The 14,777-nt window shown below is 44.4% G+C and overlaps 1 protein-coding gene across 1 annotated transcript; it reads left to right on the forward strand.

Annotated features, from left to right (window-relative positions):
• The first annotated feature begins 2,818 nt into the window (after window positions 1-2,818).
• Window positions 2,819-13,823, forward strand: LOC121191479. Its single transcript, XM_041052637.1, has 26 exons — window positions 2,819-3,005; window positions 3,589-3,714; window positions 4,104-4,249; window positions 4,519-4,672; window positions 4,834-6,350; window positions 6,740-6,907; window positions 7,047-7,145; window positions 7,453-7,690; window positions 7,786-7,848; window positions 7,960-8,063; window positions 8,356-8,484; window positions 8,902-9,009; window positions 9,158-9,299; window positions 9,386-9,907; window positions 10,062-10,106; window positions 10,344-10,423; window positions 10,596-10,708; window positions 10,798-10,981; window positions 11,147-11,231; window positions 11,748-11,893; window positions 12,063-12,153; window positions 12,363-12,511; window positions 12,769-12,854; window positions 13,039-13,108; window positions 13,193-13,314; window positions 13,616-13,823. Exons 1-26 carry the CDS (start codon window positions 2,819-2,821, stop codon window positions 13,821-13,823), a joined length of 5,082 nt encoding a protein of 1,693 aa, XP_040908571.1.
• Window positions 13,824-14,777: the final 954 nt, after the last annotated feature.

Raw genomic sequence — 14,777 nt, forward strand, 5'->3', positions numbered from 1 at the left:
CTGATGTGTCCTGTTTGAAATACTAATCCATCTGTGAGCATTTATCCTATGTTTGAATATTCCTCTCTCAGGTGAAAGGTCTGTAGAGGTCATTAAGATTGCAAGTAATTATTTTCAATCTTGGTTAATCCCCTTATTGTTTTTCACAGACTCCATTAAGTGGTTAATAGATAAAACTATAACAATAACGACAAATTCCCGTCGTGATGTTTAAAAATTTCTTTTCCGACCAACTGCTAGAAGCCCCTAAAAGTATACCAAGAATGTTTTGGCTGAAGAAATTATTTTTCAGAAAATGTGTATTTAGCTCTGCTGCCAAAGACTGGCTGTTTATCTCTGGGTTTGTGACATACCTGCATCTTGTCATCAGAGCATTTGTGGGAAAATGTGAGGACTGCAGAGCTCTGCCAGGTAAGAACATGGTAATGCATGAAAAAAGCAGCAATGTAAGGGTCTGGACGAGTGTATATTTCAACGTTTTAATAGCTGAGAACAGTTACAGTGGTCAGGCCTGGATGAAATCAACAGGAAATGAAAGAGTTTCTGTGTCTGATTGTGTTAGAAACAGAACAAGTACATATAATTGATTTAAAATAGTGGTTCTGGCTTGGAGCTGATGCACAGCCACTGGTAGCCGTACCTATACACGTTGACAATTTGGAGGAGTTCAAATAATAAAATCAAACTACTACAAATTTGATAATACACCAATCTTTATGAATCAGCCCCCCCAGACATGATCTAGCTGTATTTATATGTTAGGGTTTTTAACAGTTTTCCTGATTTTTCTTTCATTACCATGGTAAAACATTACCATGTAATATCAGGCGTTCCTCTTTTAGTTGAACCAAAACGTAACTTTTCGGTTCGGTTTTGATTAAAATGTCAATATTTAAGCTACAGTACATTAAAATGCTGTTAGTATGGTTATAACGATGGCCTTAATGCTTAAGTCAAGCAGAAGTTAAAATGTATGCTAGCGGCTAATGAATGGCGTTAGCTACAGTTAGCTACATAAGCTACACATGAAATTCTTAGAAATTGTTGATTGTTAGCAAAGTACAAATGTTAAGTTGCCATAATACGTTTCTCCCCACTATCAGACAAATACACGCAGACTGGCAATTCCGTTATATTTGTAGTCATGTATACTACGTGACATTGCCAGTAACCATTTCTAAAACCCGGGGACAAAGGGACAGGGGGTGGGTTTAGGGGCAGCAGAGGCTCTGAGTGATAACAGTGGTTTAAATGCCCACAGGGAACGGAACGGACAGGGTGAGTAGAGGAGGGATGAGTTTTTCTCAGTCGGATCCTAACATGCTTGGCAGTGATTTAGGCCTAACGTTAACTCACTGTCGTTTCTAGGATGCACAACTTATCAACGCAACTAAACTTGGTAATTAGACGTGTTCCGCCGTGTCCTGTGTAGTTTGGACGCAGTACAGTTAGGGTCGCTTATGCTTTTAGCTTGCTTTGTGTAGCCACACGGGCTAATGCCTTAACTCGACGACCGCTTCATCTAAAAGTTAAGCTAACGTTGGTTCCAAATTAAAGTCACGTGGCTAACTTGCGGGGATTTAAAGTAACCTAATCACTTGTCTGCCTTTCACTGAACTTTTATATCTTATTAACAGTTTACCGTTTCTCACGGTCTGACTTGAGTGCTCGCGTAGTGAAGTCGCACCAACGGTACAACTTGCTAATCTGTCTTTGTCTTTGTCAGAGACAGATTAATCAGTTTAATTTGGAACATTATACACGTCGTTAGGGGTAAAGTATATGAGACTGCTATTTTGTTGTTTGAATTCTGCACCGTCCTATTGCCTGTTAGCGTGACTTCCGTCCATTAAAACGTCCCATCATGGCTTCTCTTCCGGTCAGCGTTGTAAAGTCTGTACACAGCTGATCTGAGCTCAGATTGTGTTTCGTCATATCAGTACGCGCCAACACTAAATCTGACCCAGTGTCAGTTTCCGGGATCAACCCCTGCCTTCTTCGGCTCTTCCGTACTGATTTCATTGATTCTATTGGTCAGAATGTGACCCGCTCTAACGTGATTGGTGGAGACACTTAACATCTGGCGACACTGGACACAAACTGTTGCATTCGAGTCCACACAGTGAGTTACAACCGGCCACTGTAAAAGGAAGTACGTTTATTCATTCGGGGTAAATTGGAAGCGGATCTCGCAGTTTTTTCTCCAAAGTATTTCCTGACTTAGTTGTCGCGTTAGCAAACAAGGTAAACATTAATAGACGTCACGTGACGTCGCGGCGCGAGGGCGCCAAATTTAGATGGAGGGCAGGAAGTGTTTCAGCCGACAGACGCACTGAGAATTTACCGTGTGGGGAAAAAATGCCTATGTTTTGTGCAGTTTACCGGTGCTCAAATCGTTCCAATAGAGAAAAAGACAAAAGCTATTATAGGGTACCAAAAGTAGTCACCCACAAAGGCGAGAAATGTAAAAAACTTACAGAACAACGCCGTAAAAGGTGGATCTTAAACCTACGTCTGCGGTCGGGAGGAGCCGAGTCTGCTAATGCCCGTGTCTGTAGTGACCACTTCGTCAAAGGTATGTTAGCTAGCTAACTTGCTTTTTGTGTCTGTGTTTATATCATTAGGTTGTCGCTTAATGCTCATTTACATAGTAATAATTATAAAGTTGCTAGTAGTCTAATATGGACTTCACTGGGACTTTTTAGGCTGCCCTAGCGCTTTACGGGACGTTGACTCAGTAGACTGGGCTCCAACGGTCAATCTCGGTTACCAGACAACTAAGCCCAAATCAAAGGCGTCTCTTCAACGAGAGCAGAGGATGAAGCTGAAGGAAGACCAACTAAGACGGTCGGAATTCGCAGAGGCTTTGTTGGATCTTCAACAGACAGCTGAGAGCCCGGGTATGAGCCCGGATCTGATGCAGACAGCCGAGAGCTCCGAACCGAAGCGGCCAGCGAACCCACGATCAGAGGGCATCAGTGGGAATGTGACATTAATTGATCAAGGTAAATTACTGTACTAAGATGTGTTTGTTGACATTATAGCCGCTATTGCTAGCTGCTAGCTATACATAACCAGTATAAGAATAAACACTCACCCTGGAGAAGACCAAACTATAATCGTCTTGGAGCCGTTTGGTACCAAGGCTGTGGACTCACCCGCTCACAAAAAAGTTATATGCCTCCAGGCTTTTGTGGGCTTTCATTTGGTGTTTCGTATAATAAGAGGTCTGATAATTGGTGATGTCAACAGCCTCGATTGTCGGCAAATCTTTAACCTCCGTTGAAAACTCGCTCATCTTCATGAGCTGCGGGTCACGTCCAATTATTGTTTGATTAATTGTGTGTATCTCCGCCTCGACACGGGATCTAAACCCGTACAATACAATACGGACCCTGCTAATATTTCCTCCGTTGGCTTTGGCGTGTAACTTATTTCCTGCTCTCCACGTGAAATCGCTCCGCATACGTGCATCATCATGATCACGTGACTGAAACCCAGCTGTTGTGAACTACAAGAGAAAAGTGGCAGCACATAACTGTGTTACGTGCTGTTGTGTAAAGACATATTTGTGTGGTGTTCGTGCAGGTCCGTCCGTTCAGAAGATGGCAGCGAATTTAACTGCAGGACATTCGTATAACTGCTATGAGCTGCTGGCTTGGCTCAACGAAACTTTACAGACTGGCTTCACTGAGGTGGAGCAGGTTTGCACAGGTAGGTCAGCACGTGTGAATGAAACCTCAACAAACAATCATATTTTGTGTATACGTTGGGTCTGTGGAAAGTGGGCTGAGCCTTCATGCTCTTGTTTAGCACCGCTTGGCTGCACATTACAGATCTCACTCCTGTGTCTGTATTTTAATGAAACAATATCATCTTCACATCCACAAGTATATCACTGGTGTGTGATTGTGCTTTTTGTGCATCTTATTCCATCTTTCAATAATTTCCTATAAAGTCTTTATTGTGTACTTAATAAAACCGAACATCACTCCAGGGTCCACTACAGGAGCCAACTGCATAACATGCTGCTGCCTTGGTAAGGCATGCTTGTCACCAGTTCCTTTCATTGATTAGTTTTGTGTGTTTGTATGAATATTCAGGTGCGGCCTATTGTCAGCTGATGGACTTGTTATTTCCTGGGTGCCTGGACCTTTCCAGGGTCCGGTTCCAAAGCAGTAACATGGTGGACTTTATTCACAACTACAGTTTACTGCAAGCTGCATTCAGAAAAGTTGATGTAGTCCAAGTGAGTATTTTTAAAACGGTGGTGAATGACTAGTAAATCTGAAAGTCATTTAAAATTTGACCATTACTGTTTTAGAGCCAGATTAATAAATCAGTGCATAAATATACATCAGTATATATGTTGCATGACATTGCAGTGTTTCTATACTAAAGATATTTTTGAGTATAAAAAAATGTTTTTTAAGTTTTGTGTTAATTTCAAAACAGAATTTCAGTTGAAACAGCTTCATAAGACCATTTAAAATCTGATCTCTGATCTCCTCTCTCCAGCACATCCCCATTGAGGCGCTGATAAAGAGGAACCCTACAGCAGCTCGGACCTTCCTGCAGTGGTTTAAGCTGTTTTTTGATGAGAACAACAAAGGCAGGGAGTACCATGCCTTGGAGGCCAGAGGGGGACAGAGTATGGTTTCTGCTGACTCAGGTGGGGGTAGTGTGTATCTGTGGATAAGTCACACTGATGTTACACAGATATATTGCATAGCTCAGGTGTGGTTGATTAAAATATAACAGTTATATGTTCCTTGTCTGTAATAGTATTCGTGTGCATTTAATGTGCTCAGTGTCTTTTTATTTGCATTACAGATGGCCATTCCTCCCAGACCCCTCATCAGAAACTGGAGATTATTGTGATGATGGAGGGCAAAACAGTGGAGGAACCAAGAAAAGAAAAACCAAGGGAGAATTTGAGCAGCAGTGCAGATGCAGATGTAGTAGTAATGATATCTGATGATGAGGATGATGTGGTGTTTGTGAGGATGGAGCACAAAACAGAGAAAATGGAGGCAACAATGAAAGAAGAGAGTGCGCAGGAGATAAAGGGAGTAGAGGAAGCAGACGCAGCAGCGGACAAGGGAAGTCAAGGAAATAACCTCCACAGCAGCGAGACTCTGTTGCGCTTCATCAGAAGATACTGTTGTGACAGTGTGGACACAGACTCATCCGTCAGTCCAAACACTCATGCATCTCACCCTTCAGTTTCTGCCATCTTGAATCCATCCCACCCAAAAGACATTATCCGAGCCTCCTCGCACACACCGTACTGCCTCTACCTGTACATGGGGGTAGAGCTGGGCGGAGGGCAGAGCACAAGCGTAGTCCTGATTGGTTACTTTGACCAGAGTTCAGGGGCCAGCGTGGTGAGGCTGCTGCACACTCTGCAGCTGAGTGTTGACACTGCCGACGCACGGACCTCGGTCGACATGGACTCCGATGCACACCTTCTGATTGAGATGCTGCAGAAATCTGGCCTTTCTCTGTCTAACCTCGCCGTGTTTTATTGTAACGCTCCACACCCAGGGCGGAGCCAGGTGTTTGTAACCCAGCTCCGGGCTTACAGCCCGAAGGTGGTGTCTCTCTGCGGCCTCCCTGGGATGGCAGGGAGAGCCTGCCAGGCCGGACTCAGTGCTTCTTTTAGTTGCGTGGTCCACCTGGTTAGAGACATCCATCATCACTACTCCACCCACCCCTCAGTTAATGACAGTCTGAAAGAGCTGTTTGCTAATGCAAAGTCTTATAACCCATCGCAGCCTGTCTCTGCGCAGTGTTTATTTATCATCCGCATTGTGCAGAAGATGGTCAGCAGCTGGAGGGACTTAGTGGAGTATTTTAAGTCACTGAGGCAAACAGATGCTGATCGTATCAGAAGGCAGCTGATGGATTATAAAGTTAAACTGAACTTCCTCTTCCTCTCTCACGCTTTGGAACCGCTTCGCGCTCTTCAAGAACTGCAGCACTATGGCGCAGCGGACCTGGCTGTGGAGCTGCAGCTGACCTCCATACTGATCCACTCCTACGCAGAGAACCTCCTCCAGCCCTCCGCCACGGAGCAGTTTCTCAGCAGGCGAGACGTGAGTCTCCTCCACAATGAAAATGCGCTGCTCCCCACAGCAGAGGTGAACGTAGGCTCCCATGCCAGAGACTTCCTGTGGGCCACTGCTGTCGTGGATCTCGGGGAACAGGAGAGGAGTGACTTCCTGAACGGTGCCGTGGCTTTCTATAAAGCAATACTGCAGAGTTTAGTGCAGAGCCTTCCCGATAAGCTTGGAGACATGGCACTGAGGAATATCGCCACAGTGCTGAAACATCCTCAAAATATCACTGTAAGAAGATTTATTTGTTTTTCAAAGTGAGACCTAATGCAGCCTGTTATAGCTCAGTATTTGTTGAACAGGCATTAGGCAGATTTTAATTTTCACTACAAATAAATTCAGTTTAACATTGGCAGCTGCTCCTACCAAAGACATAGATCAGTACATAATCCTGAGATGTTGTTTTAACTCTTTGGTGTTTGTACAGATGAAATGAAATTGTGCTCTGTTCAGTTTACTGATGACTCTCTACAGGTTTTGGTGGGTTTACAGCTCAGTTTGTAACTTTATGTGTTGGAGGTGTATCACATCGCACTGCTCCCTGATGTTATGCACGTCTTAATCTATTTTCCTAACCAATCTGTACTTTGCTACTTATGATATCTGTGTTTTCTCTTCAGAACACTAAGTTGTCCAGGCGAGTGCTGTCAGAGTTGGGAGTTCAGCTTGGTCTGTGTAATGCCAGGTCTCTAGAAACAGGCCAGCTGGCATATGACTACCTCAGTATCATTAAGAATGTGAAGGAGGAACAGACCAGCGGAACAGGAGAAGGTCATTGCTGGACGAAGGTAAACCCGCTGGGTCAAGGTTTCCTAACAGTTACTGAATGAAATGTGTGTTTTGAACTTCCTTCTTTTTACTGACAATCATTTAAACGCAACAAAAGCTGTGGACTCATTACAAAAGTTCCCTGTAATGTCTCTGCAGATGTTGGGGAGCATGAGACCACACTCTATCCTGCACAGACTCCTCCTGACCCTCCTGGCCCTGCCAAGCTCTCTGTGCAGGACACAGGTGTTTACCAAGGTGAGTGTTAAAAGCTTTAGACAATTCAGTTTGTCCAAGTCTTTGGTTTTTGGCTAAATACCTGAAAAACTAAATACATTCTCATCAGCCTCAGATGTATTTTGTGCCAAGTGCGAATTAGCAAATGTCAGCATGCCACCAACTAAATCCCCTTTAACACTGGACAGAAAACCCACTAACACCTACTAACATCTGGGTACAAATGGCATTCATACCCAAACCTGCATGTACGCTTTCATTTTGGTGTTAAAAGGGTAAAATGTGGTGAACGTGGTTGAGATACAGAGATCTGGGTTTTTGTGACAAGGTGTTGAAAAGCACCAAGGCTCCTCCTGACAGCGGGGAAGCCCCCAGAGACGCACCTCAACCAGACAGGTGGGCAGGAAGAAGGGAACTACAGGGAGATTATGGTGGCAGGAAGAAAGAAGAGGAGGATGAAGAGAGTTCATCGGAGCATAGTGACAGTTTCGTGGCCAAACCCAGTCTACATGTTCCCTCCGAACACTACAGCAGTACGGAGGACTCGGACTACACAGATGATTCAGGTTCACACTGAGCGTGGCTATAAACTTATGTCATCATGTTAGTTGCTTATGTTTCTGTACCAGCTTCATCTACATGTGTGTTCTGTTCTTATCAGATGTGGTTGATGTTACAGAAGAATTCAAAACGTCTCGGAGCAGCAGACTCATGAAGGCGCAAAGTAAGAAACATTTTATGAACGAATGCAGAAAACCAGGCGCTGTATGTGCGTGAAGTATTCAAAGTGTCAGTGCAGTGGCAGATTCAGGGGTTTATCGTCACTGTTTTACAGGCCTGCAGAGTCCACAGGCAGAGCCTGTCATCGTTTTGTGCAGTGATGATGAAGACGACAACATGGTTTCAACAAGCACACCATCCAGCTCAACAGGAGTGTTGGTAAAGTCAGCTGTTTTAAAGCTTATCCAGATTTGCATAGTTCTATATTCAGAGGGGATGGGAAAACAAAATGGAACTGGAGTCCTTCATGGGAGACAAGATTTTTAAAAGATGTCCTTTCAAAAATCCCTTGTACACAATGTCAGGAGCTGTCAGTACTTATACTGTGTGTGTGTGTGTGTGTGTGTGTGTGTGTGTGTGTGTGTGTGTGTGTGTGTGTGTGTGTGTGTGTGTGTGTGTGTGTGTGTGTGTGTGTGTGTGTGTGTGTGTGTGTTTTGGACTGGATGTAAAGGGGGAGCTGGTCTGGGGTAAGTTGGAGGGCTTTCCTCCCTGGCCAGGCATCATCATACCCTGTCAGGTAGAGAATCAGCTTCCAGGGAAGAGGATGGTGGGCTGGTACGGACAGAGGACGTCCTCTCAGGTGAGGCGGACATGCGATGGAGAGATGATTGATGGAGGGGATCTGCAGAAATTCAAAGAATCTGTGTTTATACAGTGAAGCACAGTACATAAATGCTTCCTCTGCATAATGACAGCAGAGTAATATCACCACGTTTCACCCATGGATCCCAGTGTTTGGTACCAGATGAGTCCCAGTTTCTCTAAATGACCCCCATCACACAGTTACAGCATTGCCTGTATATTAATATGAAGGACGACTGACAGTTGGTTAGTTTGAGCGTTTTTTATAATCCTGTAACTTCTCCCTGATTCGGGTTGAACACAACTTCCTGTCCTGTGCTGAGTTACTGACATTCTACAAATGTTCACTATATTTTTTTGTCTGTTCTTACATCTAGTTCCATTGTCTGTACTGATTTCTCGGCTCTGATTCCAGGTCAGTTTGCCTGCTCTGAGACCTTTTGCTGCCTTTGACCAATACTTCTGTACCCGCTCCCTCACCACCCTCGTCACCTACAGAGAAGCCATTTTCTTGTCGCTGGAGGTCTGTGTGTCCCTCTGTATATGTTCTGATATGAATAAACAGTTAAAAGGAAACTGTCTCTGTGACCCTTGTGCTTGTAAACACAATAAAGCCTGAACTTTTCTTGGTGTTTTCATATTCATCCACTTTTTATGGTCTTGTCTTTCAGGAGGCGGCCCTTCGCTGTAAGAAAGAGTTTTCTGAGTGTCTTGGGGACAGTGATGAGCTGCTGAACCAGATGATCGACTGGGCCTTTGAAGGGTTTCTACCCACAGGGCCAGGCGGATTCAAACCAACGGTTTCCATAAACGGTACAAACACCTGATTAAGAGCTCATTCAGCATATGTTACAGCACTTTGTATTAGAAGAAATTATATCCTCCTAATGTCATTTTAGGTGTTACTACAACAAGCAACAGACCGAAGGCGAAGAAGAAACTCCTCCTGAACGCCACCTCCTCTCCTCCCTCCTTCAGCTCCTCCACCCCTATGAGCAGCAGTACCAACACTGAGAGGAAGGAAGCAGCTGTCTCCTTGAACAAACTGTTGTGTGACTCCACAGAGAATTCTTCCCTCAGATGTGGAGGCGGAAAATCTGTGTTGGAAGAAGGATTTGATTTTGTGGGAAAAGGCACTAAAGGAGACATGAAGGAAAAAGCATCCAGAGGAGGATGGGAAGGAGAGAGAGATGACTGGGGAGGAGGATTTGAGAAGGTGAAGGGGGGATGGGGAAGAGGTAAAATTAAGGGAGGATGGAAAGGAGGGAGGGGTCAGAGGAAGAAAAGCAGCCTGTTAGATAGGCTTGATGCTGACATGTCTCCAGACTTTGTGCCGCACAAGAAGAGGACCAACACCAAAACGTACAACAAGGACAACCAGGGGAACAGCGTGTACACCCAGCCGGACCAGAAACTCCGAGGTACACAACACAACACAACCGAGGCGTCAAATGAGTTTGAATCAGAAACACATTCATAGAGTTTCATTTCAAACTGCTGGGATTTAAAGTGCAGTACATAAAATTAATTTGGTTTATAGCTATTAATTGGATTTTGATCCTTCTCTCCTTGCAGAGGAGACCATCTGTAGGATCACAGACATGAAACTGGACATCGAAGGTGAGCGTTTAGGCATAAAACATAATTTTGTAGAGTTAAATGAAATATGCAGATTTTTTGGAAATATAACGTGAGCAGTTATATCATCAGTCAGTCGATTAGTGGCTGTGTTTACATGCGCACTGTTTTTTTCAGTGTTCTTCACCTTTGTTCTGGTAAAACACAGAAGGCACAGAGTCTGATGTTTCTGTACGTGGTTAGAAAACTTCACTCACTTGTGTTGTGTTGTGTTTGCAGGCTTCTGTTTGTGTTGTGGAACTGAAGACACTGAGATATTCCACCCTCTGTTTCAAGGCAGCCTCTGCTTAAAGTGTAAAGTAAGGAACCATCAGCTTCGCTTTAACAGCAGTGAGCAACAGTAAGAGCTGCACAGTTCACTGTGAACGTGGGTTAAATGCCCTGAACTGAAGCAGGAAGCTCAGCACTTCAGTTCCCTCTGTGCTAATGAGTCAGAGGACGTCCATGCTGATGTTGTCTGTGTCCCTGCAGGATAACTTTACAGAGACTCTGTATCGTTATGATGAAGATGGATATCAGTCGTACTGTACCATCTGCTGCTACGGACTGAAGGTCATACTGTGTGGCAACGATAGCTGCTGCAGGTCGGTCTCTTCATCTCTTTCTTTACATTTTAATCTTTAAAAAGGAAACGTGTAGAGCCTGTTTAATTTTCTTTCCACCCCATCCTCAGATCTTACTGTGACGACTGTCTGAACATCCTCGTCGGCCCAGGGACGTTTGAGTCACTGACGCTGCTGGACCCGTGGATCTGCTACCTGTGTCAGCCTCACCGGCCCCATGGTGCCCTGATTCCCAGGGAGGACTGGAGCATTCGTGTTCAGAAGCTGTTTGCCAACACCAGCGCCATGGAGTTTGTGAGTGATCAACATAGTGCGGCCATTTTTATATCTGTGCAAACTCATTGGCTCTCTGGATAGATTCAAATATTTTTACAAGTATTACACCATAAACATCTGTCTTCACTGGCAGGGTCTACTAAGACAAATCACACTCAGTTAGCACTGTGTTTTCCTTTGTAGGAGCCGCACCGTGTTTACCCATCCATCCCTGCCAACCTGCGAAGACCAGTTCGAGTCCTCTCACTGTTCGATGGCATAGCCACAGGTGAGCGCACACACCTGGATGGATTATAGAGCATTTTTAAGAGCGTTTCTACAAATGCTTTTTAATTTCTGTGTGTTTTCACTCATTTTACATCAAATTTCACAAAGAACATTAATGTTCATGATGAAATTATGGACTTAAATTGGAAAAAAGAAAAAAAAATTCTGCTTCCTCCAGCAGGTTCTGGAGCTTCCTAAGATTCTCTTAGTTTCCCATGATTATGTTGGACTCCGCGATAATTTCTAAGCGTGTCCTCAGTTAAAGTGCTCTGGGAAAACACCTCTTAAGCTTAAGATGGTTCTTAAAAAGGATTTCACCATCATCTGAGGCTTAAGATGCTTTGGGGAAACAGTTTGGGATCATGTTAATCAAAGTTTGAGACCAGTCACTGACCTCGCTGTTCTGAGATACTTTTCTGCTCTCGTAAACTCTGTTGTGACCTAACAAATTCTTAGGATTATACTCTTTCTGTTGTCTGTTGGAAGCGTATATATTTCCAACGTGTGTGTTTTTCAGGCTACCTGGTGCTGAAGGATCTTGGCTTTAAAGTAGAGAAATACGTCGCGTCAGAGGTTTGTGAGGATTCGGTTGCCGTGGCGGCCGTCAACCATGGTGGGAAGATCATCCATGTCGGTGACGCCCGGCTCATCACCCAGGAACATGTATGTTCACACACACTTGTTATTCTTTTCCCATATAGTTCAAAGTTTAGATATACATACTTAGCTGCCAGTTTATTAGGTACAACTAGCTGAAATGACAACAGTCCTGTAATAAATCCCATCCTTGAATGTTATAATGAAGGTTCTTCGTTCCTCTTTGACAATCCAGATCGAGCAGTGGGGTCCGTTTGATTTGCTGATCGGTGGCAGCCCCTGTAATGACCTGTCCATCGTCAACCCACTCAGAAAAGGCCTCTATGGTACGTAGCTGTAGCTGTGTCATACACACGTCACCTTTATATAAACGGATGATCAACAGTTAAAAATTGATTAATTGTGTCTATAGTCACCAAGTTAAAATGCCAAACGGGTTTCCCATATTTGAATTTAGAAAACTTTCAGATTTTGTAAACAGTTGTTCAGATGCTGTTCATGTATCAGTGCTGTAATTCACTCCTCTGTCCTGCAGAGGGCACCGGCAGGCTTTTCTTTGAGTTCTACCGCATCCTTCAGCTGCTGAAGCCCGAAGACGGAGACCCCAGGCCATTCTTCTGGCTGTTTGAGAACGTGGTCTTCATGAACACACATGACAGAGTCAACATCTGCCGCTTCCTCGAGGTTCACCCCGTTCAGTTCTGTTTGGTTTCTGATGGAACCTTCAACCTTGAGAACTTTCCTCTCCTCTCATCTCCTTTCCTCTGCTCCATGTCCTTATCCTTCTTCTTTCCTCTCTTCCCGTTGCTGCCCTTTTCTTCCTTCCTTCCTTCCTTCCTTCCTGGTTGCACTGCTGTTTATTTTTAACTGACATGATGTAAACTCAGAGAGAGGGTGAGTGGCAGAGAGCTGACTGCAGCTTTTATCTGATTCTTCGTCAGTGCAACCCGGTGCTGGTGGATGCAGTCAAAGTGAGCCCGGCCCACAGAGCTCGTTACTTCTGGGGGAACATCCCGGGGATGAGCAGGTCAGACAATTCATTGATCATGAATTAGTGCCTCATGAACCTGTTCAGTGATCCATCCATGATTTTACATATTGTCGTCTGTGTTTCTTGTATTTACTTCTTTCTTGTTTTTCTTCTAACTTGTTTTTTTTTTTTAAATGCTATATGAATAAAGTTTGCTTGTTTGCTGCTTATCTCCCATCAGGCCCATCATAGCCTCCCAGAGCGACAAGCTGAGTCTCCAGGACTGTTTAGAGATCGGTAGAAAAGCCAGGGTCAGTGGCTCAACCTGCTGGTTCAGTTTTATTCTGTGTTTTTGTCTTCTTCCATTGTCCCATGTTGTGTTGTTTTTGTTCCAGGTCAGTAAGGTGAGGACGATCACCACCAATTCAAACTCTCTGAAGCAGGGCAAAGATGTGTCTCTGCTGCCCGTCCTCCAGGACGGCAGAGAGGACAACCTCTGGATCACCGAACTAGAAAAGTAGGCATCGTGACAGTTGTGTTTGGGAGTGTGTGTGTGTCTGTGTCTGTGTCTGTGTCTGTGTGTTTGTGTGTAATTGCCACCAAATTAAAAAAAAAAAGATTCATGTCTACCAGTTTCTTATCCACATATTCAGCCTCATTTAACAAATATTTATGAGAGAATAATGTAGCACCACTCACAGCTCTCTAATGGCCATTCTGCACAGCTGCCATGTTGTTTCAGGTACCAGTGGGACAGTTTAACCCATGCTCAGTTTGGATTGTAGCTAACACAAACCTTGTCCCTCGTTCCTCACCAGAATCTTTGGTTTCCCCAAACATTACACCGACGTGAGGAACATGAACCGGCAGCAGAGGCAGAAGGTGCTGGGGAAGGCGTGGAGTGTGCCGGTCATTCGCCACCTCTTCGCTCCCCTGAAGGACTATTTTTCCTGCGAGGAGCTTCTGACCACGTCCACCACCTCCCTGTCCTCTCCTGCCTCTCCAGAGCTGCTTCAGCTGAGATAGGGGAGGTTGGCTGTGTTTTATATTGTATTGTACATATAGATGTGTGTGTGTGTGTGTGTGTGTGTGTGTGTGTGTGTGTGTGTGTGTGTGCGTGCGTGCGTGCAGAGGGTTTTTCCCTCCATGTGTTATAAGAACGAGATAAATGGCCTCTGCAGTCTGTTCTCTAAAGGCCAGCTCACAGACACAGACAGACAGCCTTTTGTGAATCGCTGCCCCGGGGCCATTTTATCGGCTCTGCCCTCAAGTCTCTTGCATCATGTCACACATGTAGTTTCTGTACATATCAGTCACTTTGGCTCCTAAAGCTGCTCTTTGTCTTGGATAGAAAATGGCAGATTATGTTCCCTCCAGTTCTTGGCTCGATGTTGTCAGTCCCCCCCCTCCCCCCAAATGCTCAATGACTGTCAGCGGACTTAGCCAGCAACACATTTCATCTTGGAAGGATAAAAAACCCAGTGTCCTGATGGTAATCTGTTCGTACCTTGTCACCAGAAGTCTGTGAGCCCCCTCTGCTCTCGCAGCCAGCTCACTCATTAGTGCTGACAATGAACTTTTATACTTTAATACGGTGAAGTCTGTGCGAGAGACCTGCAGTGAAGGAGAGAAGGTCTGTTGATGTGAAAGGTCAGAATTAATGATGCTGTGTGCTGATGATGTTATATCGTGTTCAGCTGATTTCCTGCAGGGCTGTGTGGGCAGTGTTTATAATGAATGTTACGAGATTACACATAAGGCATTTGATATTTTAACCATTTTTAAATTAGTTTAAAAAAATCATAGATAGTGCAAGTTAAACTGAATTTTTTAGTCTCATTCATTGCCATGGCTACATTTGAGTTGTTTACTAAATATGTTGTGCAGAGTGAATCATGTTGAACTGAGCAGACCTGAGATCTGTCTCACTGCTTCGCTGTCATATTTGAATCGTGTTTGTTGTTTTGTGTTTGATCATCC

Source organism: Toxotes jaculatrix, chromosome 2 (assembly GCF_017976425.1).
Source record: "Toxotes jaculatrix isolate fToxJac2 chromosome 2, fToxJac2.pri, whole genome shotgun sequence".
Taxonomy (NCBI): domain Eukaryota; kingdom Metazoa; phylum Chordata; class Actinopteri; family Toxotidae; genus Toxotes; species Toxotes jaculatrix.

Bases quoted from the DNA above. Each gene is read 5' to 3' on its own strand.
- LOC121191479 (XM_041052637.1), top strand. From the start codon at position 2,819: ATGAAGCTGAAGGAAGACCAACTAAGACGGTCGGAATTCGCAGAGGCT. The intron at 9,300-9,385 runs GTACAAACACCT...ATGTCATTTTAG, and splicing joins ACCAACGGTTTCCATAAACG to GTGTTACTACAACAAGCAAC. The intron at 12,512-12,768 runs GTTCACCCCGTT...ATTCTTCGTCAG, and splicing joins ACATCTGCCGCTTCCTCGAG to TGCAACCCGGTGCTGGTGGA.